Raw genomic sequence first — 26,644 nt, forward strand, 5'->3', positions numbered from 1 at the left:
CGTACAGCACAAATAAATACAAGATGCCATTTGCTCCATTTGTTGGCGTGAATAACCATTTTTAGTCTACACTACTTGGATGTGCATAACGAGAATGCTTCAACATTTGTTTGGTTAATGAAAACATGGGTTAGAGCAATGGGTGGAACACCCCCAGCTCCTATGCTAACTAATTAAGACAAAGCCATGAAGTCAGCCATTGCTCAGGTATTTCCAAATTCACAACATCGCTTTTGTTTATGGCATATATTAAGCAAAGTCTTTGTTTGAAGATCGCTTATATTGGGTGCCTACTTATATAAGAGACATTTTTTTGCCGAATATATACAACTCAAAGCTCTGAAAGCATAAATTCTTTTTTTCGATAAATATGTGAACAAGAAAACTACTTTGAAACAGTTTGTTAAAAAATACATGGTGACTTTGCAAGATATGCAAGAAAAAGAATCACAAGATGATTTTAAAACATAGGATGAAAAACCTGTTTTGAAGTCTCCATCACCTTCTGAAGCACAAATGTCTAGAGTTTACACACATAAAATTTTAAGAAGTTTTGAGGAGATTTTAGACGTTGGAGGATGTTATTATTAGAAGTGAATGAAGATAATGCTCAAACCTTTTAAAGTTAAAAGACTTTGAAAAAAAAAATATGAGAGTTCATGGTACTTTCGATGCAAGAAAAGAGGAGAAATGTATGAGCTCCAATTTTGGGTTACTAAATGAGGATATGAACATGAGCATGACCAACGCGTATTGAAGTATAAAGGGTAAAATGAGAAAGAAAGCATGATGAGACAGTGGAGTCAAAGTGTCAAACTCTTCCTTTGACGTTGACGATGACGTTTGAGTTCTCCATGCTAATTTCTTTTCTTTTTTTTAAGAAGTGGGTCCAGACATGGGTAAAAAAAATTTAGAAAATATAATAATTTCTGATTATTCGATAAAATTTCAAATGTTCGAATTACTTTGATTGGATAGTTGTGGAGAAAGAGATATTGTTTTTCATAACCACTTTTTGTTTTTTAATGATATGGGTCCTAACTTGTTTTGAGGATGGAATGGAAGTGCAACGTGTCTAGCAAGCCCGGCTAGCAATTCCTATATATATATTTTTTTTTTGTGAGCAACATATATGGAGAGAATCACGAGCATCTTAAACTCTTTGATACATGGAAGTTGTAAAGCCTTGCTCACTAAAAATAAGAGTAATGATAGAGAGATTAAAATTTTAAATTAAACTTACAAATTAAATAATGTGTCAATAATAGAAAATAAGCACGTTAATCAATATTTAAGTAATAATATAATTATCAACAATTATATCATTTAGTTTACAAAATTTAATTTAAAATTTGTTTCTTCCTAATTGTTCCTTGGTTGTGAAGGCAGAGCATTACGTCACTACATTATCATCATTGCATGTCTATGTGGAGTCAAAAGAATGTAGTTCAAGGTATAACAGATTTGATTTTATATTTAGCTGAGTTAAGAGTTGCACAAGTGTATAATTAATTTAGATGATATCAACAACTGGTATGCTAAAGTGGAACTTTTTCTGACTGTTATATGAATCTCACATCGAAGAAATAATAGTTTATATGTGCTTATAAGAGCATCTTTAATGTTGACACTTATATTTAAAATGTAAAGCCACATTTACCTTCTCGTTTTACTTTTTCAAAATGTAAATGTGAGTTTTATTTCAATAGAAGGGATGTAATTTTGAAATGCTATTCTCTCTCTTAGACTAGCATACGCAAATTTGATATTCCTACCAAGGTCTATATTTTACATTCCGTCTATTAAATAGCTTATGACCAATCAAAAATGTAAAGTACCTATTTCATGGTATTTTGTATCTCACGTTGGAGATTCTCTAAAGAATAGGTTACTAATCATACTACTAATTAGATTCTACACAGAACATCAACTTCCTTTATGATTGAAAGTAAAAAGCACTTACAATGCTACAATTCATAATGACTTTTCAGAATGCGAGTTTGAATTTAATCATCCAACAAAATAGAGATGAATTATATTAGACCAATATTTTTTTATACAACAATTTGAAAATGGTCTAGACTTTATATTGGTTTGACTACCATAAAATTTTTACACTGCCAGTTGGTAAGAAATTTGTAGCTTGAATAATTTACTAGAGACATTGCTAACGACCACAACTTAAAATATTTCAAATTAAGTTATTCATGTGACAATCTAACTCTTAGTCTAATCATTCCTAAAATTAAATCTCAGATTCGAATTCTCCTTTGCCACATTCATTGATTCATTGTCTCATTGTCTCATTTGGTCTACCACATTAGCAGCCATGACATTGAAGTACCCGAAACCAATAATCTAATGAAAAAAATAGGATAAAACATTTACCACAATTCAAAAGTAACACCATAACATTAATGCGACGTAGTATTCAATGTTACGGATAGTTTAGTTGTTAGATTTGATTTTCATATTTATTTAAAACTTTTATTTTCAATCTTACTATACCAATCAATGCTACTTACCGTTAAAAAATATTGCAAAAAAAAGTAAAACGAAAAAATAACATAAAATACTTCATTCAACATTTTTTTTTAAACGAACTTCATTCAACGTTCAAATGTTGGAAATAAATCACATTCACAAGAATATTTTTCTTTCTATACAACATTCTCAAGTCATAATAATAAAAGCATACACTCATTAAAGACCCCACTTATCCCTCAAAGCACTGGGCTTTTGGAAGTTGACTAGTGTTTTTCCATGTCTTTGAGCTTGCGGTGTAAGTTCACCTTTTGCTCCCTACACTTATGGGGTTTCTTTCATTTTGGTCTTCCAACTATTTCTTATCATTTTTTTGGTACGAATAATATTGTAATATAATGTAAATTACAGTTAAAATTACAGTGTGATAAATTTTAACTTGGGGTGACGAGAGGAGAGTACACTGTTTTAACTAACTTGGATACGATTAATTTTACATAATTTTAATTACAAGTCATAGTCACTTAGTACTACAATCTATTGGTATTCCTTGTTACTTTTAAGTAAGAGGTCTTAGGTTCGATTCTCGCCAAATGAGAATTTGAACCACATTATTGCTAGCCCATTGTGAGGCTACGCTCACCCCCTCCCCATTAATGTAGATAATATCGTATGTTAAAAAAAAATTACAAGTCATATTACTACTTTAAGCAACAACACTAGTTATAGGCAATGTTATAAAAATATCTGCCTAGGCGTTTGAAAATTAAGAAAGGGTGTCTAGACATGTTAAGGCATCCGCCTAGACTGCCTAGGCACCCGCCTAGACTGCCTAGGCACTCGCCTAGCTTGCCCAAACCCGCCTAGATCTCGACTCACTTAAATAGAAAATAGATAACATTTTTTACATTTTATTTTTTTCAATAAATTGTAAGAGACTTGTTGCATACTTAAATGAACACACATTATATCCTTGTTCCTCATGTTTTCATTATGTTCCAATACTTCATAATATATATATATATATATATATATATCATTCTATTTTGTAGTTTATAATGAAATTATATATATTTAAAGTATAAGCAGACACTTATTTACACGAAATATAATAAATTTACTTAAATTCGTCTAATCTGCCTAGGCCCCAACCCGCCGTCTGACTAGCGCCTAGTGTCTTTTAGAACCTTAAGTATAGGAGAGCTTATATGCTTGGCGTAATGGGTTGAAGAATAAGGTCCTATCTAAACCAGACAATCTACCAGTTGTTTTTCATTACAACAAAAAGCCGTTTGAATTGAATTGCACACACCTTTTATTATTTTTGACAAGAAACGATAACGATATTTTATTTATCAACCAACAAATTACACAATTATAGAGATGCCAAACGTGTAATTTTTTGAGGACCAATAATTTGCTCTGGAGATAATTTACACAAACATAAAAAATAGTAAATTTCCTAAACGGCCGAATAAGAACCAAGGGAAACCATTAAAAAAAAGGTTTAAATAGAACAACTACTAAAACACAAGGAGCAAATTTACGATCAAGATTAAGTAATCTCTTAATATTTTTGTTTGTACCATACTTAACCAATCTCGAAACTACTGAGTACCGGTCAACATTATACCATCAAGGACCCATAAGAGTTTCCCTCCAACCAGGAGGCCAATCATAGCGCGACATGTGTCGACATCAGAAGCCAATCATAGCGCGACATGTGTCGACATCAGAAGCCAATCATAGCACGACACGTGTCAACATCAGAAGCCAATCACAACACGACACGTGTCAATGTCAGAATGAAACTAGAAACTCTCTCCTATAAATAAAGATCATTCTCTCACAATATCGCCTAATGTCATTTGTATTAAATCATTCACTAGTACTCACTAAAGGAGAGCTTGAACCTATGTACTTGTGTAAACCCTTCACAATTAATGAGAACTCCTCTATTCCGTGGACGTAGCCAATCTGGGTGAACCATGTACATCTTGTGTTTACTTCCTTGTCTCTATCCATTTGCATACTTATCCATACTAGTGATCGGAACAATCTAGCGAAGGTCACATACTTGACATTTTCTGTTGTACCAAAGTCCTCATTGATTTTGTGCATCAACATTTGGCGCCGTCTGTGGGAACGACACTTATTCCCACTCTCTTCAGCTTTGCCAAGCTGGTTTTCACTATTCGTACACTATCTTTTGACTAGGCATCCCTTTCCAACATAGGGAGTGAAGGAAGCCACAGCACACAGAATGACACCCTTCTTGCACCTAGTGCGAAACAACGAAAGAAAGAAGCAAAAAGGTTGCTCTTCAAGCTAAAGTCGATGAGCTAAAAGCTCAAAACAATAAGATAACAATGAAGAATGAGGTTCTCCAGGAGCAGTATGAGAAGCTCTTTGAGACGTTCCACGAAACTAGGCATACTCAAACACGCGAGCTCGTTGCCCCTATGGACATCAACCATCATCTGGGTGCCCCCCAACACGGAGGGTCACCTCCCTTCAATATGTGTATCCCTAATGAGGAACGAGCTAATCATCAAAACATTGATCAACATGAGACTTCTCTCAACCCAGATGTTTCGACCTGAAGTAGAAGAAGTGGAGGAAGACACCTCATTGCAGAAAGGTTGGAAGGATCGAAAGCCGTTTATCATCACTGCCGAGACTTCCTAAGCAACGTCGAGAGAAGCCCCTCCATATATGCTCGAAGATCAATGACCCAAGAGTTTCTGAAAAACTTGGTCCCCTCTCACGACCCAAGCCAGCTGCCAATCTAGGGAAGGAACGATAGGTCCCATAGGAACATGAAGGTACGGGGGACTCTGAGGTATTCCAACAGACTCGTCCTAGAAGTCAGTATGGCTAGTCCAAGAAAAAACCACATGCCCTTGCTCAAACTTTCCTACTTCCAAGAGGTGATATAGACTTACGAAAGAAAATTCCAGTGGTACATGACTCCACTCAGGACCCCCTTGTCCTACATCTCATTGAGGAAGTAAACAAGTTGAAGGCCTAACGTCAGGCCGAGATACCTGACTGGAACCAACCCAGGCCTGGTCCTCTCACAAGAAGGATCCTCGACACCCTCTTCAAGCGAAGACAAAACAAAAGCTTGGTTTACAACTCTATACTGGAAGGGAGGACCCAATTGAACACCTTAATCTCTTTGAGTCCACCATGGCATATCGGATGCACACCGACGAAGAGCGATGTCTTCTGTTCCCCTCCACCTTCTCTAGCGGAGCTCTAAACTGGTATTGCCGTTTTCCACCTGAGACAGTAGACTCATTTGAGAAATTGAGGAAACTGTTTGTCTCTCAACACATCTTCCAGACCGATCACTTGCGTTCTGCAGATGACTTGTACACTATTCGCCAGAAGCCGGACGAGTCACTACGAGAGTATGCTGGTCGTTTCAGCCATGAGTATTCTTGCTGTACTGAGGCAGATGACAAGAACGCCCTCAAGGCCTTCACGGCACGCCTACATAATTGTTTCTTCAAGTAAATGATCAATGCCAACACTTGGAAGACTTACTTTGAGGTGATGGCACATGCTTACAACCACACATCCGCCGAAGCAAGGACATACTAAGGGAACCCCCATATGGTTAACCCCTATCAACAAATGGGAAGTGGAAGTCAAGTTCTACCAACTGAGGAGATATTGGCCATTCAAACACCTATTGCATCATCTCCTGCCTCATTTAGCTACTCGTCAAGTTACCAAGCGTATCTGTCTCTTGGTAAGAGGAAGGATTTTTACTATCAGTAAGCCTATTACAACAAGAGGGATAAAAGTTCGTATCAAGACAACCAGGGGTGAACGTACTGTCGACTATTATAACTATGGGGCCAAGCCTCACTCTTTCAAAGTGAAGGACTAGGTACTGAAGGAAATACTATTATAAGAAGGCATACACATTGCAAATGTTTTTATTCTCAACCGCTTGAGATCTTTTGTCACACAAGCCATTCGGAAAATATTTAAAGAAGAGGAAATTCAGACAACTTCTTCTGAGTCTTTTGCGTTCTTAGCACTCGAACATTTGGTCTACGCTGACCTGCCCTTATACTCCAACTCAGAGTTTCAACATGCGTACTTTGACACAAAGTATATGATACTAAGTGTTACAATCAACATAGTTCACATATCAAAAGTATGGATCCCTTCATGCATAGCAAAACATTCATAAACATCACTCATATCAATCAATATAAACATTATACATTCCAACACATTCATACATAAACATCATACATTCTAACACATTCATACATAAACATCATACATTCTAACACATCCATACATAAGCCAACTATGCTTCGAAATGGTTCAATATACTTTGTGTCTTCGACACTTGCTATAATGTGCTTTGACACCTGCTATAATGTGCTTCGACACCTTGCCATTATTCTCACCAACCAGGTGATGAAATGTGAAGAATGAACTCATCTTCATGCCACCAACAAGGTGATGAAATGTACAACTTGTACTGACCTTCATGCCACCAACGAGGTGATGAAATGTATAACCCGTACTCTAATATCATTTGTCAACTTGCCACTTATGCCACCAACCAAGTGAAGAAGGAACTCATCTTCATGCCAACAACTAGGTGATAAAATGTACAACTCGTACTCTCCTTCATGCCACCAACTAGGTGATGAAATGTACAACTCGAACTCTAATATCATTTGGCAACTTGCCACTCATGCCACCAACCAAGTGAAGAAGGAACTCATTTTCATGCCACAAACCAGGTGATGAAATGTACAACCCGTACTCTCCTTCATGCCACCAACCAGGTGATGAAATGTACAACCCATACTCTCATTCATACTACCAACCAGGTGATGAAATGTACAACTAGTACTCTAATATCATTTGGCAACATGCCACTCATGCCACCAACCAGGTGAAGAAAGAACTCATCTTCATGCCACAAACAAGGTGATGAAATGTATAATCTGTAGTCTCCTTCATGCCACCAACCAGGTGATGAAATGTACAACCCGTACTCTAATATCATTTGGCAACTTGCCATTCATGTCACCAACCAAGTGAAGAAGGAACTCATCTTCGTGCCACCAACCAGGTGATGAAATGTGATGAAAGGTGATGAAGGAACTCACCTTCGTACCACCAACGAAGTGATGAAAGCAACTCACCATTCATTCCACCTACTAGAAAACGAGTGGTACAACTTATACATGTGAACTCCTAGCATTCACAAATAATAAAAAACCCTCAAGCTTGACAACTCAACTAGGAGAACACTTATGCTCAACAAGAGTTATAGTCACTAACAAAGTCTTATTGCAAGCTAACAACAACTTCAGTGCATGGCGAAGATCAAGCTATTCAGCCCTCTTGCATCTGCTTCAGGCATTTCCCTTTTGTAACAATGCAAACACTACAACTCGTAGAAAGCTTCACACTCTTGATCAAGACAGTGTGAAGCAAAATCAATTTATGGTGCCAACAATAGGTTCATTAATAGAGGGTAACCATAATTCTCAAAAGCTTCACACACTCTTGATCAAGACAGTGTGAAGCAAAACCAATTTATGGTGCCAACAAAAGTTTTATCAAATGAGTTTGTTTGTACCATACTTGACCAATCTCGAAACTACTAAGTACCGGTTAATGTTATACCGTCAAGAACCCAGAAGAGTTTCCCTACAACCAGGAGGCCAATCACAGCGTGACACGTGTCAACATCAGAAGCCAATCATAGCTCGACATGTGTCAACATCAGAAGCTAATCACAACACGACACGTGTCAATGTTAGAATGAAACTAGAAACTCTCTTCTATAAATAGAGATCATTCTCTCACCATATTTCCTAATGTCATTTGTACTAAATCATTCACTAGTACTTACAAAAAGAGAGCTTGAACCAATGTACTTGTGCAAACCCTTCACAATTAATGAGAACTCCTATACTCCGTGGACGTAGCTAATCTGGGTGAACCACGTACATCTTGTGTTTGCTTCCCTGTTTCTATCCATTTACATACTTATCCACACTAATGACCGGAGCAATCTAACAAAGGTCACAAACTTAACATTTTCTGTTGTACCAAAGTTCTTGCTGATTTTATGCATCAACATTTGGCGCCGTCTGTGGGAGCGACACTTATTTCCACTCTCTTCAGCTTTGTCAAGCTGGTTTCCAACATTCGTACACTTTCTTTTGACTAGGCATCCCTCTCCAACATGGGGAGCGAAGGAAGCCATAACATACAGAATGACACCCCTCTTGCACCTAGTGCGAAGCAACGAAAGAAGGAAGAAAAAATGGTTGCTCTTTAAGCTAAAGTCGATGAGCTAGAAGCTTAGAACAACAAGATAACAATGAATAGTGAGATCCTCTAGGAATAGTATGAGAAGCTCTTTGAGACGCTCCACGAAACTAGGCGTACTCAAACACGCGAGCTCGTTACCCCTGTGGACATCAACCATCATCTGGGTACCCCCTAACACAGAGGGTCAACTCCCTTTGACATGGGTATCCCTGATGAGGAGCGAGCTAATCATCAAAACATTGATCAACACAAGACTTCTCTCAACCCATATGCTTCGACCTGAAGTAGAAGAAGTGGAGGAAGACACATCATTGCAGAGGGGTTTGAAGGATCGAAAGCCGTTTATCTTCACTGCCAAGACTTCCTAAAGCAACGTCGAAATAATCCCCTCCACATATGCTCGAAGATCAATGACCCAAGGGTTTTTAAAAGACTCGGTCCCCTCCTACGACCCAGGCTCGCTGCCAATCTAGGGAAGAAACAACAGGTCCCAAAGGAACATGAAGGTACATGGGACTCAGAGGTATTCCGATATACTTGCCCTGGAAGGCAGTACGGTGAGTCTAACAAAAAACCATACGCCCTTGGTTAAACTTTCCTACTTCCAAGAGGTGATGGAAACTTACAAAAGAAAATTCCAGTGCTACATGGCTCCACTTAGGACCCCCTTGTCCTACATCTCCTTGAAGAAGTAAACAAATTGAAGGCTAAACGTCAGGCCGAGATACCTGACTGGAACCAACCTAGGCCTGGCCCTCTCACAAAGAGGATCCTCGACACCCCCCTTCAAGCGAAGAAAAAACAAAAGCTTGGTTTACAACTATATACTGGAAAGGATGACCCAATTGAACACCTTAACCTCTTTGAGTCGACCATGGCATATCAGATATACATCGACAAAGAACGATGTCTTCTCTTCCCCTCCACCTTCTCTGGTGGAGCTCTAAACTGGTATTGCCGTCTTCCACCTGAGACAGTAAACTCATTCGAAGAACTGAGGAAACTGTTTGTTTCTCAACACATCTTCCAGACCGATCGCTTGCATTTTACAGATGACTTGTACACTATTCGCCAGAAACCAGACGAGTCACTATGAGAGTATACCGGTCGCTTCAGCCATGAGTATTCTCACTGTGCTTAGGCAGATGACAAGACCGCCCTCAAAGCCTTCACGGCATGCCTACATGATTGTTTGTTCAAGTACATGATCAATGCCAACACTTGGAAGACTTACTCTGAGGTAATGGCACAAGCTTACAACCACGCCTCCACCGAAGCAAGGACATACCAAGGGAACCCTCATATGGTTAACCCCGATCAACAAGTGGGAAGTGGAAGTCAAGTTCTACCAAGTGAGGAGATCTTGGCCATTTAGACACCCATTGCGTCATCTCCTACCTCATTTAGCTACTCACTAAGTCACCCAACATATCTTTCTCTTGGTAAGAGGAAGAATTTTTCTCTCAGCAAGCCCATTACAACAAGAGGGATAAAAGTTTGTATTAAGACAACCAGAGGTGAACGTACCATCGACTATTATGACTATGCGGCCAAGCCTCACTCTTTCAAAATGGAGGACTAGGTACTGAAGGAAATGCTATTATAAGAAGGCATACACATTACAAATATTTTGACTCTCAACCGCTTGAGATCTTTTGTCACACAAGCCATTCGGCAAATATTTAAAGAATAGGGAATTAGGAAAACTTCTTCTGAATCTTTTGCGTTTCTAGTACTGGACCACTTGGTCTACGCTGACCTACCCTTATACTCCAACTCAGAGCTTTAACATGCGTACTTTGACAAAAAGTATGTGATACTAAGTGTTACAACCAACATGGTTCACATATCAAAAGCATGGATCCCTTCATGCATAGCAAAACATTCATAAGCATCACTCATATCAATCAACATAAACATTATACATTCCAACACATTCATACATAAACATCATACATTCTAACACATTCATACATAAACATCATATATTCCAACACATCCATACATAAGCCAACTGTGCTTCGAAATGGTTAAATATACTTTGTGTCTTCGACACTTGCTACAATATGCCTTGACACCTTGCCCTTATTCTCACTAACAGGTGATGAAATGTAAAGAAAGAAGTCATCTTCATGCCACCAACCAGGTGATGAAATGTACAACCCGTACTCTCCTTCATGCCACCAACGAGGTGATGAAATGTACAACCCGTACTATAATATCATTTGGCAACTTGCCACTCATGCCACCAACCAAGTGAAGAAACTCATCTTCATGCCACCAACCAAGTGATGAAATGTACAACCCGTACACTAATATCATTTGGCAACTTGCCATTCATGCTACCAACCAGGTGAAGAAGGAACTCATCTTCATGCCACCAACCAGAAGATGAAATGTACAACCCATACCCTTCTTCATGCCACCAACTAGGTGATGAAATGTACAACCCATACTCTAATATCATTTGACAACTTGTCATTCATGTTACCCACCAGGTAAAGAAGGAACTCATCCTCGTGCCACCAACCAGGTGATGAAATGTGATGAAAAGTGATGAAGGAACTCACCTTCGTACCACCAACCAAGTGATGAAAGCAACTCACCATTCATTTCACCTACCAAAAGACGAGTGGTACAACTTTTATATGTGCACTCCTAGCATTCACAAATAATCAAAAACCCTCAAGCTTGACAACTCAACTAGGGGAACACTTATGCCCAACAAGAGTTATAGTCATCAACAAAGTCTTATTGCAAGCCAACAACAACTTCAGTGCATGGCGTATAAAGATCAAGCTATTCAGCCCTTTTGCATCTGCTTCAGACATTTTCCATCTGTAACAATGCAAACACTACAACTCGTAGAAAACTTCACACTCTTGATCAAGACAGTGTGAAGCAAAACCAATTTATGGTGCTAACAAGAGCTTCATCAAAGGAGTTCAACCACAATTCTCAAAAGCTTCACACACTCTTAAACAATACAATGTGAAGCAAAACCAATTTATGGTGCCAACAAAAGCTTCATCAAAGGAATTCAACTACAATTCTCAAAAGCTTCATATACTCTTGATCAAGACAGTATGAAGCAAAACCAATTTATGGTGCCAACAAGAGCTCCATCAATGAAGGGCAACCACAATTCTCAAAAGTTTCACTCTTGATCAAGATAGTGTGAAGCAAAGCCAATTTATGGTGCCAACAAAAACTTCATCAAAAGAGTTCAACCACAATTCTCAAAAGCTTCACACACTCTTGATCAAGAGAGTGTGAAGCAAAACCAATTTATGGTGCCAACATGAGGTTCATCAATGGAGGGCAACCACAATTCTCAAAAGCTTCACACACTCTTGATTAAGACAATGTGAAGCAAAACCAATTTCTGGTGCCAACAAAAGCTTCATCAAAGGAGTTCAACCACAATTCTCAAAAGCTTCACACACTCTTGATCAAGACAGTGTGAAGCAAAACCAATTTATGGTGCCAACAAAAGCTTCATCAATGGAGGGCAACCACAATTCTCAAAAGCTTCACACTCTTGATCAATACAGTGTGAAGTAAAACCAATTTATGGTGCTAACAAAAGCTTCATCCATGGAAGGTAACTACAATTCTCAAACCTTCGAGGCAAATTCAAGATTGTTCGAAGTAAATTCAATTTATATGGTTCATCCAAACCTTCGACTACTACAAGGTGTGACTTGCATCACAATCTCTTGCTCAACAGTGTGGAAGTAAAATTTGTATATGTTGTCTCTCCCACATTTTCAAATTTCTAGTTTCCCCAAAAAAAAAAAAGCAAATTCAACAAAGCTTCATCAATGGAGGACAACTACAAATTCTCAAAAGCTTTACAGTATCTTGATCAAGATAATGTTAAGCAAAATCAATTTGTGGTACCCAACAAAGCTTCACCACAAAAGCTTCACCAACAAAAGCTTCATCAATGGAGGACAATTACAAATTCTCAAAAGCTTCACACTATCTTGATCAAGATAGTGTGAAGCAAAATCAATTCGTGGTACCCAACAAAGCTTCACCAACAAAAACTTCATTAATGGATAACAACTATAAATTCTCAAAATCTTCACACTATCTTGATCAAGATAGTATGAAGTAAAAGCAATTCATGGTACCCAATAAAGCTTCACCTACAAAGCTTCCCTTACAAAGCTTTAAAAAATATATATATATATATATATATTTATTTTATTTTTTTTTCGGAAATTCAAAATATTCAAAAATTCAAAAATTCAAAATATCGAAAAACAAAAATTTCGCAAAAAAAAAAAAAATTGACTAGGCCTCCTCTTCTTTGGGCCAAACAACTTTCATAACAAATATATATGAAGAATGAGTTTTAAGCTACCACTTAGAAAGGAAATGCCTCATTCGTTAACTTCCTCGACCGGAGACTTGGGGGACTCCTACCATATGCTACTGCACCTTGATACTCGGAAGTCTCACGACCACTCAGTGACTTGAATTTTTCAAGTCCCCAAACAAGAAGTTTTTCTCACTCGGGAAATTAAGGGAGCACTACCTCAACCTACATGCTTCACTCACAAAGCTTCAACATACAAGCTTCAACAAAAGGAAAAATTCAAAGAACTTAGTGAAGAAGACATTGGTGTATTTAACACAATACGTTGAAATGAAGCAAAGCTTGTTTATTCATATCTCCAATAAGTTACAAATATGTACATATACATGAATAAAAATAAACAAACAAGAGGGAGCCTTCACAAAGGTTGCTCAGGAGAAGTCTCAGCAGTCGGCAGAGCCTCAGAAAGATGAGGCACCAGGAGGTGATTATTCGGAGCCTCAGTACTAGGTAGAACCCCAAAAAGATGAGGCACCGAAGGTTGATCATTTGGAGCTTCGTTACGTGGTACAGCCCTAGAAGACGAAGGTAATAAATGCCTTTGGAACAAACCCACAAACCTCTGATGATCAAGTAAAATCTGGCCATCAGATTCCTGCAGCTGGTCGAGCTTCCTCTTCATGTTTGTAGCATAGTCATGTGCAGCTTGTGCAACTGTTTATTTTCATGCTTGAGCCCTCTGATCTCCTGTTTGAGACTTATCCCTTCAGCCGCCAATGATTCAACTTGGTAGGTTCGAGCAAATAGGCGTTGTGCCATATTAAACACAGAACCTGAACACTGAGAGCCAGAGAATCCTTAACAGCCAACTCATCAGACCGTTTGGAAAGTAGTATGTTATCTTTGGGAGTGAGATGGTTCCTGGCCACCACCGCAGCGGTCATATCATTCTTCATCACAGAGTTCCCAACGGTAAGAGGACCAATAGGGGATAAGAAGGATGGGCGTCATATGTTGTCTTGAGAAGGCATGGTTGCCTCTTCATCAAAGTTCAAGTCAAAACAACGGTCGGATGGGCCAGACATTCTCAGAAATGATGAAGGAGAAATGAGGTGCAATAAATCTCTGAAGTAAGGGGAAAATTCCTACAAGCAATAACTCTCTGAATGTACTCCTTGCACACAATTGGTGCCCTTATAAAAGAAAGGGCAACAGGGCCGTTGGTTCAAAAATCGAAGAGGCACCACTCTCCGAATTTCGAAGAGGCACTATTTTCCACACGCAACATCAGCTCCTTGGGTACCACAGATAACTTTGCCAAAGATCTCTGACAAAGTTTAGACACATAAATTTTAAAGGTCCAGCTACCCTACTATTACCTACAAAGGTAAAGGAACAGCACGACTGCTTGATAACTAGAAAGTCCTAATGTGTGTCAACCTCCGTGCTCCGTGGCAAGGCAGACTGGCAAAAATACCCAACCTTTACTCACATTCGAGAAAACACTCCCAACAAGATTGCTTGCTCAAAAATCGAATAGAGACCACTCTTCGAATCTCGAGAGCCAGACTCCCAACAGAATTACTTTCTCAAAAATTGAAGAGACACTGTTATCCAAATCTCAAAAGTTAGACTCCCAACATGATTGTTTTCTAAAAAATCAAAGAGGCACCATTCTCTGAATCTCGAGAGCCAGATCCCCGACAAGATTGCTTGTTCGAAAACCAAAAAATACACCGCTCTCCGAACTTCGAGAGCCAGATTTTTTTGGATAAAGCTTGTCTGCAATCTTCACACATAACATCAGCTTTCTAGATACCACAAACCATTTTTTTCAAAGCGCTCTGACAAAGTTAAAACATATGAAGCTTACATCTCCCACTACATTGCTATGACCAAGAAGGGTAAAGGAATAACGTTATTACTTGCTCAAAAATCGAAGAGGCACCGCCCTCCGAATCTTGAGAGCCAAACTCTCAACAGGATTACTCTATAAAAAATCGAAGAGGCACCACTCTCCGAATCGCAAGAGCCAGACTCCCAACAGGATTGCTTTCTCAAAAAATCGAAGAGGTACCCCTCTCCAAATCTCGAGAGCCAAATCCCCAACGTGATTGCTTGTTCGAAAACCGAAAAGGCATCGTTCTCCGAACTTCAAGAGCCAGATTTCATTGGATAAAGTTTGTCTGCAATCTTCACATACAACATCAGCTTTCCAGATACCACATACTACTTTTTCAAAGTGCTCTGACAAAGTTAAAACACGTGAAGCTTGCAGCTCCCACTACATTGCTACGACTAAGAAGGGTAAAAGAATATCATTATTACTTGTTGTTAGGGAGACTCTTATATATGTCGACCCTCCATCCTCCACGGACAGGTAGACCTGTAAAAATCATCAACCCTTCCTCATATCTGATAGGGCACTCCCAACGAAGCCTCTCGAAATACTCAGCTTTCTTCCCCCCAATAATACCTATACAAACCAGCCACACCAGAGCAAGAGTATCTCATATCATCATGGTCAAAAGAAAGAGTATCCTATATCATGTTTTTCCCTGTCTTTTCCTTTGCCCTTGTTCTTACCTGCAAGACAAGGAGAAAAGAGCAATCAGTCAGCACTTGGAATCAAGCTTCCAGTCAGGAACTGACTGCCTGAAACCCCTTGGCTGATTACTTACCTGGCATTGCTCTCGAGTACTCATCTTCAACATCTTTTGCTTCCAGAAAAGATACCACATCTGCCTGAGGAACATATAGGACAAGTGAGAAGGATACAAGGAAGCATGTGGAGACAAGCACAACAGAACATATACCGATTCATCTATTACTTCGTCAACAGAAAAAGTATCCCATATCATCAAGGTCGAATGCACTCTTGATTTGATGGACTTGTTTTCACCCTCAAATTCTTGAGTCGGACTTATACTCTGGAGGAAACCAGAAAACCCTCCAGCCCAGTTCAAGAATAAGCGTGTGGAAAGATACTTCTTCAAAAGAAAAAGTATATCATATCATCTCTTTTCCATTTGCTTCTCCTTATCCTTGTTGTTGTTTACGACACAAGGAGAAAGAGAACAATCAACCGGAAACTGAAGTCGAACCTCCAATCCAGGTTGCTTGCTTGAAAGTCTGATTGCTTACCTTGTCTGTTACCTCATTCGACAAATCTCCTAACTCAGCAACTTGGGGAACTCCTACTATAGGGTTTTGTATCGCACTTAACCAAGCCTGAAACTACAAGTAAGCTTCAAGTGAAATTGATACATTACCTTGTGCATATTCATCGGTTAAAGATACCATCCCTGGATGAAGGAAAAGTACTTCTAGAGAAGATGCCACATCTACGTATGAGACAGATAAGGCAAGTGAAAATGATACCACACTTCGGTACTTAGAAGTTTCGTGATTACTCAATGGCTTGGATCTTGCAAGTCCCCAACCGAGGAGTTTCCCTCACTCAGAAACTTAGGAGAGCACTGTTTGTACCATACTTGACCAATCCCGAAACTACTGAGCACCGGTCAACGTTATACCGTCAGGGACCCATAAGAGTTTTCCTATAATTAGGAGGCCAATCACAGCACGACACGTGTCGACATCAGAAGCCAATTATAGCACGACACGTGTCAACATCAGAAGCCAATCACAACACGACACGTGTCAATGTCAGAATGAAACTAGAAACTCTCTTCTATAAATAGAGATCATTCTCTCACAATATTTCCTAATGTCATTTGTACTAAATCATTCACTAGTACTTACAAAAGGAGAGCTTAAACCTATGTACTTGTGTGAACCCTTCACAATTAATGAGAACTCCTCTACTTCATGGACGTAACCAATCTGGATGAACCACGTACATCTTGTGTTTGCTTCCATATTTCTATCCATTTACATACCGATCAACACTAGTGACCGAAGCAATCTAGCGAATGACACAAACTTAAAACTTTCTGTTGTACCAAATTCCTCTCTAATTTTGTGCATCAACAGAGTTCAACCACAATTCTCAAAAGCTTCACACACTCTTAATCAAGACAGTGTGAAGCAAAACCAATTTATGGTTCCAATAAGAGCTTCATCAATGGAGGGCAACCACAATTCTCAAAAGCTTCACACACTCTTGACAGTGTGAAGCAAAACCAATTTATTGTGCCAACAAAAGCTTCATCAATGGAGGGCAACTACAATTCTCAAACCTTCGCAGCAAATTCAAGACTGTTCGAAGCAAATTCAATTTATATGGTTAATCCAAACCTTCGACTACTACAAGGTGTGGCTTGCATCACAATCTCTTACTCAACAGTGTGGAAGCAAAATTTATATATGTTGTATTTCCCACATTTTCAAATTTCTAGTTTTCCAAAAAAAAAAAAAAAAAAAGGAAATTCAACAAAGCTTCATCAATGGAGGACAACTACAAATCCTAAAAAACTTCACAATATCTTGATCAAAATAGTGTGAAGCAAAATCAATTCATGGTACACAACAAAAACTTCAACTCCAAAGCTTCACCTACAAAAGCTTCATCAATGGAGGACAACCACAAATTCTCAAAAGCTTCACATTATCTTGATCAAGATAGTGTGAAGCAAAATCAATTCATGGTACCTAACAAAAGCTTCAACTCCAAAACTTCACCTTCAAAAGCTTCAACACAAAAGCTTCATCTACAAAGCTTCAACTCCAAAGCTTCACCTACAAAGCTTCAACACAAAAACTTCACCCACAATAGCTTTACCCATAAAAGCTTCACCAACAAAAGCTTCACCCACCACAAAAGCTTCACTAACAAAAGCTTCACCCACCACAAAAGCTTCACCTACAAAAGCTTCACCCATAAAAGCTTCATCAACAAATGTTTCACCCATAAAAGCTTCACCAACAAATGCTTTACCCACAAAAGCTTCCCCCACCACAAAAGCTTCACCCATAAAAGCTTCACCAACAAAAGCTTTACCTACCACAAAAGCTTCACTTACAAAAGTTTCACATACAAAGCTTCAACACAAAAGCTTCACCTACAAAAGCTTCACACTATCTTGATCAAGATAGTGTGAAGCAAAATCAATTCATGGTACCCAACAAAGCTTCACCTACAAAGCTTCACCCATAAAGTTTAAAATATATATATATATATATATATATATATTTTTTTTTTTTTAATTTGAAAATTCAAAAATTCAAAAAAAAAAAATTGTCTAGGCCTCATCTTCTTTGGGCCTAACAACTTTCATAACAAATTTATATGAAAGTCGAGTTTTGGGCTACCATTTGGAAAGGAAAATTGTGAAGTTTTGTTACTTTGGAAACTTGGCTACTAGCATGACACCTTCTACGTCAACTCCCTCGACCGGAGACTTGGGGGACTCCTACCATATGCTACTACACCTTGATACTCGGAAGTCTCACGACCACTCAGTGACTTAGATTTTTTCAAGTCTCTAACCGAGAAGTTTTCCACACTCAGGAAATTAAGGGAGCACTATCTCAACCTACATGCTTCACTCACAAGCTTGAACAAAAGGAAAAATTCAAAGAACTTAGTGAAGAAGGTCTTAGTGTATTTAACACAATACGTTGAAATGAAGCAAAGCTTGTTTATTGATATCTCCGATAGGCAAGGTATAAAATATCAATGATATCGGAAATATCGGTAGTCCAAAAAACACGGAAATTTCGATGGAAATATCGGGATATTATCGATATCGATAAAAATTGAATAAAAACCATTGAAATTGTAAGAAAAACAAGGAAATTTTTATTGAAACTTTGCAGGATATTTATTTAGTCAATTATCTATTAGTTTATCACAAAAAAATTGGAAGGAAATACATTGCATGATAGATATAATTGATTTAAGTTGATTATATAACGAGCTGGCAAACATTGTGAGTGTAGAAAATATGTAGTAATTAATGAAAGAAGTTTAAACAAACCATAATCATTTATATATAATGAATTAGTACAATATTTTACACTTTATACATTCCATTGGAAGATACATGAGTGATTTAGCAAGGCCTAAAATATCGATGAAGTCCAAAAAAATATCGGTAGTCCAAAACACAGAAATTTCGATGGAAATATCGGGATATTATGGATATTTTAGACCATGCCGATAGGTTACAAATATGTACATATACATGAATCAAAATAAACAACCAAGAGGGAGCCTTCACAAAGGTTGCTCAAGAGAAGTCTCAGCAGTCGGCAGAGCCTCAGAAATATAAGGCACCAGAGGGTGATTATTCGGAGCCTCAGTACTAGGCAGAACCCCAGAAAGATGAGGCACCGAAGGTTGATCATTTGGAGCTTCATTACGCGATACAACCCTAGAAGACGAAGGTAATAAATGCCTTTGGAACAAACCCACAAACCTCTGATGATCAAGTAAAATCTGACCATCAGATTCCTGCAGCTGGTCGAGCTTCCTCTTCATGTTTATAGCATAGTCATGTGCGAGCCTGTGCAACTGTTTATTCTCATGCTTGAGCCCTCTGATCTCCTGTTTGAGACTTATCACTTCAGTCGCCAATGATTCAACTTGGTAGGTTCGAGCAAATAGGTGTTGGGCCATATTAGACACAGAACCTGCACACTAAACACTGAGAGCCAGAGAATCCTTAACAACCAACTCATCAGATCGTTTGGAAAGTAGTATGTTATCTTTGGGAGTAAGCTCAAGAGTCAGACTCCCAACATGATTGCTTTCTCAAAAATCGATGAGGCACCGCCCTCCGAATCTCAAGAGTCAGACTCCCAACAGGATTGTTTTCTCAAAAATCGAAGAGGAACCGCCTTCCAAATCTCGAGAGCCAGAATCCCAACAGGATTATGTGCTCAAAATCGAAGAGGCACCGCCCTCTGAATCTCGAGAGTCGGACTCTCAACATGATTACTTTCTCAAAAATCGAAGAGACACTACTCTCCGAATCTCAAGAGTCAGACTTCCAACAGGATTGCTTTCTCAACAATCGAAGAAGCACCGTTCTCTGAATCTCGAGAGCCAGATCCCCGATATGATTGCTTGTTTGAAAACCGAAGAGGCACCGCTCTCCGAACTTCAAGAGCCAGATTTCCTTGGATAAAGCTTGTTTGCAATCTTCACACGTAACATTAGCTTTCCAGATACCATAGACCACTTTTTCAAAGTGCTCTGACAAAGTTAAAACACATGAAACTTGCAGCTCCCCTTACATTGCTATGACCAAGAAGGGTAAATGAATAGCACTACTACTTGTTGTTAGGGAGACTTCTATATATGTTAATCTCCACCCTCCACAGCCAGGCAGACCTACAAATAAAAAAAATGCTCAACTTTTTTTCACATCCGAGAGGACACTCTCAGCAGAGTCTCTCGAAATACTCAGCTTATTTTCGTCCCGATAATACTTCTGTAAACAAGTCACACCATAGCAAGAGTATCTCATATCATCAGGGTTAAAAGCAAGATTATCCCATATCATGCTTTTTCCCTGTCTTTTCATTTGGCTTTGTTCTTACCTATAAGACAAGGAGAAAGAGAGCAATCAGTCAGCACTTGGAATCAAGCTTCCAGTCAGGAACTGACTGCTTTGAACCCCTTACCTGATTACGTACCTGACATTGCTCTCGAGTACTCATCTTCAACATCTTATGCTTCCAGAGAAGATACCACATCTGCTTGAGGAACAGATAGAGCAAGTGAGAAGGATACAAGGAAGCATGTGGAGACAAGCATAACAGAACACATGCCGATACATCTACTACTTTGTCAACAACAAAAGTATCCTATATCATCAGGGTCGAACGTACTCTAGATTTGATGGACTTGTTTTGACCCTCAAATTCTTGAGTCAGCCTTATACTCTGAAGGAAACCAGAAAACCCTCAAGCCCAGTTCAAAGATAAGCCTGTGGAAAGTTACTTCTTCAAAAGCAAAAGTATATCATATCATCTATTCTCTATTTGCTTCTCTTTATCCTTGTTGCTGCTTATAATACAAGGAGAAGGAGAACAATCAACCGGAAGCCGAAGTCGAACCTCCGATCCAGGTTGCTTACTTAGAAGTCTGATTGCTTACCTTGTCTGTTACCTCCTTCGGCAAATCTCCTAGCTCGGCGACTTGAGGGATTCCTACTATAGGGTTTGTATCGCACTTGACCAAGCCCAAAACTACAAGTAAGTTTCAAGTGAAATTGATACATTACCTTGTGCATCTTCATTGGTTAAAGATACCACCCCTGGATGGAGGAAAAATACTTCCAGAGAAGATGCCACATCTATATATGAGACATATATAAGGCAAGTGAAAATGATACTACACTTCGGTACTTAGAAGTTTCGTGATTACACAATGGCTTGGATCTTGCAAGTCTCCAACCGAGGAGTTTCCCTCACTCGAGAACTTAGGGAATCACTGTTTGTACCATACTTGACCAATCCTGAAACTACTGAGCACCGATCAACATTATACCGTCAAGGATCCAGAAGAGTTTCCCTCTGACCAGGAGGCCAATCACAGCGTGAGACGTGTTGACATCAGAAGCCAATCATAGCGCGACATGTGTCAACATCAGAAGCCAATCACAACACGACACATGTCAATGTCAGAATGAAACTAGAAACTCTCTCCTATAAATACAGATCATTCTCTCATAATATTGCTTAATGTCATTTGTACTAAATCATTCACTAGTACTCACTAAAGGAGAGCTTAAACCTATGTACTTGTGTAAACTCTTCACAATTAATGAGAACTCCTCTATTCCGTGGACATAGTCAATCTGGGTGAACCACGTACATCTTGTGTTTGCTTCCCTGTCTCTATCCATTTTCATACTTATCCACACTAGTGACCGGAGCAATCTAGCGAAGGTCACAAACTTGACACTTTCTGTTGTACCAAAGTTCTCGTTGATTTTGTGCATCAACAATTTTTTTTTGTTGAACAAATAATATTATCTACACTAAAGGGGTAGGAGAGTGAGCTAAGTCTTACAATGAGTTAGCTATAATAATGTGACTCAAATTCGCCTTTGGCGAGGATCGAAATTAAAATCTCTTAGTTACAAGCATGGTCTAAAATATCGATATTATCCTGATATTTCCATCGAGTATTCCGTGTTTTTAGATTACCGATATTTCCGATATCATCGATATTTTAGACATTGATAGGAACTCTATGTGGTACTAAGTCACTCATATATCTTACCATGCAATGTATAAAGTGTAAAATATTGTACTAATTCATTATATATAAATGATTATGGTGTGTTTAAATTTCTTTCATTAATTACTACATATTTTCTACACTCACAATGTTTACTAGCTCGCTATATAATCAACTTAAATCAGTTAAATCTACCATACAATGCATTTCCTTCAATTTTTTTGTCATAAACTAATAGATAATTGACTAAATAAACATCCTGCAAAGTTTCAATAAAAATTTCCAAGTTTTTCTTACAATTTCCGTGATTTTTATTCAATTTTTTATTCAATTTTTGTTGATATCGATAATATCCCGATATTTCCATCGAAATTTCCGTGTTTTTTAACTACTGATATTTCCGATATCATCGATATTTTAAACCTTGGTTACAAGTAAACAGAAATACTACCAATCCGTAATATTAAGTAATATTAAGTGGTTAAGTAATCTCTTAATACAATCTCTCGTAATGCTCGACAGGAAGAACACCTTTTGATTAAAATTACAAAGACATCCTTTAAAGGGAACGATGGTTTGTTTGATTTTGCAGCTGCACATGGAATGCCGAAACAATGGACGCCTAATTGCAGTCGAATATCCTTTCTTTTTCTCCCTAGTTGGGTGTAACATAGATAACATGTAAACAATTAACATTGTTGGTACAGAACTCATATATACATATAGAAAGAGAAGAATAGGCAAATTTTCATTCAATATTAAGAGGTTCTGATAAACAATACACAAGGATACAATTATATATAGAAAGGTTTAAGATCTTAAACTACAACCATATGTTTTGATAATCATTCCAATTATACACAAAATCACATCTTAAGTATCGATAATATGTAGACTGATAGAGACTCCAGCAACCATGCAACAACTGCAGGACAAATAGAGGCATTGCCATTAAGGCGAGAACTACGGCTTGGTTGAAATGTTATTACGTGGAGGACTTGATTAACGGCATCAGGCAAATATTTTTGGGAAATTGAAAGAACGTTTTCAATTGCTGCCAGCTACCTTTTCCTTTTATTCGTAGCTTGATTATCAAAATTAGACGCAATGCTGCTATATTGTTTATCCTTATCATTGGTTGAAATATTCTTCTTATCTGTAAGATAAGAATCTTTATCCCAACATGTAGGTTGCCAATTGTTGTAGCCGTTGTCACAAATATCGGCGTTTTCTGGTCGAACACATGGCTGCAAGATTAAGAATCACAAACAAGCAAGTGTTGAGTTTTTAATGTACATATTGTGCTCAATATTAAGAAGTTGATGTCAAAAAAATTGTTCAAGCATGATTATTCTCACCTCCAGAGTCATGTTATCTGTATATTGATTTTCCAAATCAAATGCATTGCAGCAATTAACATGTGAATGTTCATCTCCAATTTGAGGCTGCCACTCTATGCATTCATCATAAAAAATATTGGCATCCATAAAATCTTCGAATCTTGTGTATGTTTGTGACTGTTGTGCGACATGTAACTGAAGTAGATCCATGTCCTTTTGTGGCTGAACACATAACTGGATTAAAAATCACAAATAAGAAGGTTAAGTTTTAATAAACTTTTGTATTATTAAAGTTAATATTCGAAATATTCAAATAAGCATGTTTATTCTCACCTCTTGAGACTTATCATCTGCAACTTTATTTTCGAAATCAAACACGGTGAAACTATGAGGTTCACCTTCATCACAGGTTGAAATATCATTCTTATCAATATAAGAATAATTATTATCTCCAAATGGTGATTGTATTATATTACAATCATCACTAGTGCCATTGGCTTGCAGAACAGCTCCCAGCTGTATGTTTCCTGATGACAGGAATGTAGAGGAAAGGTAATCTTGTGGTGTCTGGTGCGGTGTTTGAGGGGGTGAATTCAGAATTTCTTCCATCTCAGCACGCAACTAGTGGATTAAGAATCACAAACAGGCAGGTGTTAAATTTGAGCAGGCTTTGCGAGTTCATACAAAAAAAATGTAGAGTATATGATTATCTTACCTCTAGAAACCTAGCAGATGCAGCTGGATCATCCGAATCCGGGAATTTCACGTCACCAGTTTCATCATCACCATCATCAAATCTCAAAATGTTATTACTGTCTATAAGACGAGAACCATCTGGAGGCTCAGAGCTATTAACATCTCCTCGCCCTTTGTATCCCAGATGTTCCACTGGCTCTGGAATCACATCACTTACAGCAGCTTGATTGTCTTCCGAGTTAGCACCTGAATCAGCTAATTTGCCGCAGATTGGATCACCCTTCGGCTTCTTATAACTAGGTGACCTTTTCTTCAGGAGGCAGAGGACAAAGGAACCCACCTCAGTTTCTGTAAACTCATGGATTACCCAATCGGTCTTCGTTGCTTTCGGCCCACGTGCCCGACCTTCGTGGAAGGTCAGAAACCTCTTCTTCCCAATCACAGCTTGGGATTCTTCAGCCCTGATCTCCCTCTCACCTCCTGTGCTCTTGTAAAAGCCTTTATACGTGGTCCGGTTGCGGCGAGGCTTGTTGATGTCCTTGTATTTGGGCCGGCTGAAGAAGAACCATTCCTTCTCATGAACTTCTGGAAAGAATGCTAAAATCCAACAACAAAACATAATGTTCAAAATTTGAAACCAACCCATCCAACTCTTGAAGAACAAAAAAACACAAACACTGAAACACGATCACATTTTTGTGTGCAACAATATTATACAATAGGAAAGAGATATGGGTTGGCTCTTTAAAGGAAAATTAAATCGAGATCAACACAAAGCAAATTTAATTTTTTTTTTGACAAAACACAGAACAATATATTAAAATTGAAACCAAAACACCTCAAGAATTCTTGAGGTACAAGCGATATTACTATTCTCAGTTATACCAAGGAAGGGCAGCGGGCACTGGAATTTATGCATACAACAAGATCATCAATAGATAGAAACAGGGCACTAGAATTACTACAAAAAAATGAAAATCGAAACCAACCAAATTCAATTCTGAAATGAAAAAAAAAAACCGAAAAATCGAAACAGTATAATAAATGTAAATAAACAACATCAGAATCCACCAGAAATAAGGAATGGCTAGTGAAGAAAAAGTGAAACATATTAGAGGGTTTACCAGGAATATCCCAGGGCTCGTACTTGCTGACATCGATCTCAGGGATGACGGAGCGGAAATGGGAGTCGGTGCCCTGTATCTTGTTCTTCAAGTAGTAGCAAACCAGCAACTCATCGGTGGGGCAGAATTTGAACCCAGGTAGTAGGATCACATTCACATGAACCTCATCTCCTTCTGCAGTTGTCATGCTGCTGCTGCTGCTGCCGCCACTGCTCATCACTCTCTCTCTCTCTCTCTCTCTCTCTCTCTCTCTCTCAACTTTGAACTGTGATTCTTGATCAGAATTTTGGATTGCGTGGGGAAGCAGCATTTCAGTGAAGTTGTATTTATACACGCTCATCAAAGACCCACTTATCACTCAAAGCACTGGACTTTTGTATATTTCCCAAGTCTTTGAGCTTGAGGAGTAAGTTCATCTTTTGCGCCCTGCACTTTTGGGGTTTCTTTCATTTTGGTCTTCCAACTGTTCCTTATCACGAGAATATTTTTATCTAATTCAAATTACCGTGATAAATTTTAACTTGGGTGATGAGAAAAGAGTATACTCCTCTAGCTACTTTGGCTACGGTTAATTTTACAAGAATTTAATTGCAAGTCATATTACTATTCTAAGCTACAGCACTAACAGGGATATGAGAGCTTCTATGATGGGTGTAGTGGACTGGAATAAGGTTCCTATCTAACAAGACAATCTACCACTTGATTTTCATTACAACCGGAAACTATCTAAATTGAATTGTACACAACCTTTATTATTTTTACAAGAATTGGTAGAAAATTTTTATTAATCAACCAACAAATTATACAATTAAAGAGATGCCAAATGTATTAATTTTTTAAGAACTAATAATTTAAACTGGAGATAATTTACACAGACATAAAAAACAGTAAATCTCCTAAATGGCCAGCACCACATGAATAAGAACAAAAGAAAACCATTGAGAACCTAAACTATTATAAAGTTATAATGAATTGTCGAGAAATTTTTTCAGAGTGTTGAGAACAAAGTTGAAGACATTAGATGTCATAATACAATTATTTAGAGATTCTATGGATTATCAACATTTTACCACATTTTTAAAAGTTACGTGACCCATTTGGTCCAGAAAAAAAAAGGTTTAAAGACCAAAATGTAATAACTACTAAAACTCAAGGGGCAAATTTACAATTAAGTCTCGACCTTCGAGTA

General features: G+C 38.2%; 1 protein-coding gene across 5 annotated transcripts in view; it reads right to left on the bottom strand.

Annotated features, from left to right (window-relative positions):
* Window positions 1-23,024: 23,024 nt before the first annotated feature.
* The window catches only part of LOC126618078 (NAC domain-containing protein 45-like), a 42,553-nt gene continuing 38,933 nt past the window's right edge, over window positions 23,025-26,644 (bottom strand). The window contains exons 1-5 of one of the 5 annotated variants that reach the window (XM_050286182.1): window positions 25,456-25,779; window positions 24,351-24,928; window positions 23,969-24,256; window positions 23,654-23,857; window positions 23,025-23,542 (exon numbers count right to left, since the gene is read on the bottom strand). In XM_050286182.1, coding sequence (XP_050142139.1) covers window positions 23,357-23,542; window positions 23,654-23,857; window positions 23,969-24,256; window positions 24,351-24,928; window positions 25,456-25,765 — 1,566 coding nt within the window. In that variant the 5' untranslated portion in view covers window positions 25,766-25,779 and the 3' untranslated portion in view covers window positions 23,025-23,356. Of the gene's footprint in view, window positions 23,543-23,653; window positions 23,870-23,968; window positions 24,257-24,350; window positions 24,929-25,455; window positions 25,780-26,644 lie in introns of those variants that run through there. The other 4 variants (XM_050286179.1, XM_050286188.1, XM_050286191.1 and 1 more) reach the window with 4 other exon arrangements.

The sequence above is a fragment of the Malus sylvestris genome, chromosome 1 (genome assembly GCF_916048215.2).
Source record: "Malus sylvestris chromosome 1, drMalSylv7.2, whole genome shotgun sequence".
NCBI classification, from domain to species: Eukaryota; Viridiplantae; Streptophyta; class Magnoliopsida; order Rosales; family Rosaceae; genus Malus; species Malus sylvestris.